The following is a 4,590-nucleotide window of genomic DNA, read 5'->3' on the forward strand; positions in this document are numbered from 1 at the left end:
CTAATAGCCATCGACTTCTTCATGCATCCGGGTAACTAGGGAGCGTACGGATAACGAGCAGAACACGGCTGGGAAGAGTTGTGCCTCGGTTACGTCTGACTCTGTGTGTTTGTTAATGTGCGTCCGTATGTGTGCATGTATGTGTGTATTACCCCGTCAGTCTTCTTTCTTTCTTTTTTTTTTTGGCTACCGCTTAGGGAAATTTGTTGTTGTTGTCGTTGTTGTTATTGTGTTTTTTTGCAATTATATTTTTTTTCTCTATGAGGGGACTGCATTTTACAAGCTCTGTTTTTTAGCAGTCCCCTCCATTTCCAGCAATATTGTTTATGCATTTACCACAGTGACGTAACAGTTATTTGTTTCTCTGTTGATATTTACCTGTATCTCTTTTACAATGTTATTCTGTTCATCGCATTGTGGTAGGGCCTACTGATTTCATGACGTCTGTGTATTTGAGCTTTTCTTTGTATTTCTAATCATTTGCTTGTTGGAAGTGAAATAAATCAACTTGAACTTGAACTTGAACTCTCCGCTAAGACTTGCTCATTAGCATATGCACCATGCAGATTCACACTTTTTCAGTCAAAATTTACGAGCTTATTTGGTGATTTGAAAGTTTGTTTTTGGTGAAAGTAGTTCATTGGAGGTACCAACAACATTTAAAAAAAATTCGTGAGGACTGCCTCACTAAAAAAAAAAAAAAAAAAAAAGATTGCGAATGGTAATTGAATAAACCATGCATTGAATGGAATTCAATTAATAAAGGGAATTGATAAGAGAGGAAATGCAAATCTACGTGAGTTATTCATATATGTACGTGCATATATCCATATACATTATGCAATATAATGATTATATGAATATATCCGTAGTTGTTGGATCGACAAAACCTCGTATATAAAATGTAAAATGTTCAGAGGAGCAATAAAAAAAAATAATTGGCAGATAGTATATAGTATGATTATATATATTCATAATTATAAAAATATATACGATGCTTTAACTGAAAGAACGTTCATGATTGCAGCTATACACAACACAGATACTCAAAGTTTCGATTTTGCCATCCCAGAATAACAAGGCAATCGCCAAATTGTGTCTCGCCCATTCGTGTACAAGTAATTAATATTTTTTATAACTCCTAGAAGTTAATTGACCTGCTTATGACCTTTGACCTTGTGATGACGTTGAACTCCCCAAGGGACATCTACCGTCCAAGTTTGGTCACAAACGGACATAGGGATCAAAACTTATGAGCCACAATCAAAACACGCCCTCAAAACATAACATTGGGCCCTAACAGTTTGTTGACCCCTGCCTGTGACCTTTGACCTTGTGACGAACTTCACCTCCCCAAGGGACATCTTCCATCCAAGTTTGGTCACAAACGGACAAAGGGATCAAAAGTTATGAGCCATAAACGAAATGCGCCCTAAAAACTTAACATTGGGCCCTAAAAGTTCGTTGACCCCTGTCTGTAACCTTTGACCTTGTGGTTACCTTCAACTTCCCAAAAGACATCTACAATCACCCAAGTTTGATTGCCATTGTAGCAACATGTGCTGAGTTACGTGTGATAAGAGAGTCTTGCAAGTAAACTTTAACGTATGACCTCAAATGACCTTTGACCTTATCATGTGACCTCTTACGGTACCATAACATGAAGGTACCCCCAGTGCATCCATCACCCAAGTTTGATTGCCATTGTAGCAACATGTGTCGAGTTACGTGTGATAAGAGAGTCTTGCAAGTAAACTTTAACGTATGACCTCAAATGACCTTTGACCTTATCCTGTGACCTCCAAAGGCACCATAACATGAAGGTACCCCCAGTGCATCTATGAACCTAGTTAGGTTGTAATCCAAGCAACTTATGTGAAGTTATTTGTCAAAAGAGAGTCTTGCAGGTAAACTTTAACATAGACAAGAGAGTCTTGCACATACTCTTTAATATATGACCTCAAATGACCTTTGACATCATCACATGACCTCCGACAACACCATAACATGAAGATACCCCTAGTGCTTCTATCACCCAAGTGTGGCTGCCATTGCTGTAACAGTTGCGAAGTTATGCATCATAAGAGAGTCTTGTAGGTAAACTTTAACATTTGTGACGGACGACGGACGACGGACGGACGACGGACGGACGACGGACGACGGACGGACGACGTACGGACGCAATTTGGATCCCTTAGTCTCGCCTTCACCTCCGGTGGGCGAGACAAAAATGATATCGGTATACATAATTTTATTTAAAAAATGGGAGGAAAAGAGTTCAAAGGGTGTGTCCATAATATCTTTTGTTCGTGTTATGATAACGGATAATACAATCAAAACCCTGACATTTACTCGGATTTGGTTTTTGATGACATGCCTTTGTTAAAGAGTGCTATTAGCGCACATTCTAACACACGATATAGAACGTACACCAAAATGGAAGAAACTGCTATACAGATCATTGCAACATCAATGAGACTGTATTGCAGAAAATTCAAATCATTCACTGTTGAGCGCATGTGTTCGCCTCCATGTTTGATTACGTGTTCTATCCAAAAGGCGGCTCGCTCGGCGGGAGGCAGCGGGCGATCTTTAAAGATGGCCGACAAGCGCGCCGCTGTCTTGGCGTACCTCTCATCATGCAGGATCTCCGAGAGCTTTTCGTAAATCAGATCCGCGCTGAGTTCATCCTTCATGAGCACAATACCGATACCACGTGACTGAATTCTTGCTGCTACGTCGAAGTGATCCCCAAAGAGTGGTACAGCGAGCATCGGTACGCCATGAAACAAGGCTTCAAAGTATCCGTTGTTTCCGGCATGGAACACAAATGCTTTCGTCTTCGGATGTCCCAGTAGGTCATTTTGCGGTAGCCAAGGCATCGCCTTGACATTTGGAGGAAGGCTGTACGCCGGCATCGTCTTGAGTTGCAGAATGACTCTCTGAGGTATGCGGCTGAATGCCTCGACGAACATTTTAAAGAGGTCTGGTCTTGACGAGGTAAAGGAGGCGAAATAGCTGCCCATTGCCAGGATGACAACGCCATGTTCTCCAGACTGATCAATGAACTCCAGCAAATCGCCAGTCAGAGGGCCAGCTGGTCCCGTGGTGACACCTCCAATAGGGATGATGTTTGGCGTCAGGGGGAAGGGAAATTCCACGGCAAAGTCCATGTTCACTAGATACAGGTCAATCTCATCGGAGAAAGACATAAGGGACTGTTTCAGGGATGGATTTAGGTCGAATTTTTCTACAATTTCTGCAAAAATGTTTATGTACATATCCATCAAGACTCCCATCAGGAGGTAGGAAATAGTGTTCTTCGTTCTTTGGAGGAGGGTCATTGATGAGGTCAAGCCAGTCAGAGAAGATGGCTGGTAAGCCGTATTAAATGGTGACCCCGCAAGAGTGAGCATGCTTGAGATTGGCGCAGTTGCCGACGATAGAATGAAACGCACTTGCGCATGCGTGTGTCTTGAGAGATATGATTTGACAAAGCCCGCGCAAGGCCACGGCATTTCGGCCACAATGGCATCCATGTGCTCCAGGCGTTTCATCAAATCTTTGTCACTGAGTACCCACACGCACGTGTCCACCATGACTCGTCTTGCCAAGGTGACGATCTCAAAATTCTGTACCAATCCATTTGTCCCAAAACTAGCTATGTCCGCAGCGGCATCGAAGAGAGTCTGAGCCTTGTATTCCGTGTCATTGTAGGAGAAAATCTCGAAGTCGAAGAGCGCCCTCAACGTCGGATCTGCGGCCCGAAAGGCGTACTCTTCGCTGATCAAGAAGGTGACGTTGTGACCCCGCTCAACAAGGCTCTTACCGATGGGAACGAGAGCTAGGAAGTGGCTTCCCTCACCGAGACTACCCGACATGAGGATATTGGCGGCTTCAGCGTCATTTGCTCCCGAAAGAAGAATCAGGAACACACACAACAGGTGTTGTAGACTCATGCCGATCAACTTCCACGTCGCTCGAGTCTCGTGGTACATCTGGAACAAAATAAGAAACGTTTACAATATTATTGAAAGCTACTTTTTATTATCTGCAGGGGTATGTTGTTTAAAAACATACCAATAACATGACTATACTCATATACTTTGAAATTGACCATACACGTACGACAGCATCATCTTTTAATAAAGCCGATGGAAAAAAAAAACGATTTTCCGTGCTATGGACAGTGATTTAAATCCTGTTATTTCTCTCTGAACATACAATACCAGGATTATATATCTTTACTTTTAATCACGTCCCTAATATTTAAACAGTTTTCCTGTATGCCAACGAACTCTAAAAAGATGACAGTTAAGGAGGGCTGACCTTAGGCCTTGTGCTATAATGACCAACATAGATTCTTAGTTTTAGCAATAAGAAACGAAGTTCTGTATTGAAAATTTAGGATGTTATTTCGAGAAACTGCGACCGTCGAGATTCCCGTTAAAAGCCAAAATATGAAATTGATATATTTGATATATTTACTTTTTTTTAGAATAAAAGCTATGAAGACAATCAGGATGATATGGACGGCGACATTTCTCGTGGCAAAGACAGAGAGAGCGACTTTGTAAGAATTGTCAGACT

General features: G+C 41.9%; 1 protein-coding gene across 1 annotated transcript; it reads right to left on the reverse strand.

Moving 5' to 3' along the window:
- Nucleotides 1–2,348: 2,348 nt before the first annotated feature.
- LOC139729584 (UDP-glucuronosyltransferase 1-2-like) lies at nt 2,349–3,998 on the reverse strand. The gene has a single exon (XM_071640508.1). It carries the CDS (start codon nt 3,996–3,998, stop codon nt 2,349–2,351), a length of 1,650 nt encoding a protein of 549 aa, XP_071496609.1.
- Nucleotides 3,999–4,590: the final 592 nt, after the last annotated feature.

Source organism: Diadema antillarum, unplaced genomic scaffold (genome assembly GCF_040938485.1).
Source record: "Diadema antillarum isolate AM-2024a unplaced genomic scaffold, OU_Dant_1.0 seq00000247_RagTag, whole genome shotgun sequence".
NCBI lineage: Eukaryota > Metazoa > Echinodermata > Echinoidea > Diadematoida > Diadematidae > Diadema > Diadema antillarum.

What these genes read in the sequence shown, in the direction of transcription:
- LOC139729584 (XM_071640508.1), bottom strand. Translation starts at nt 3,998, where the DNA reads ATGTACCACGAGACTCGAGCGACGTGGAAGTTGATCGGCATGAGTCTA.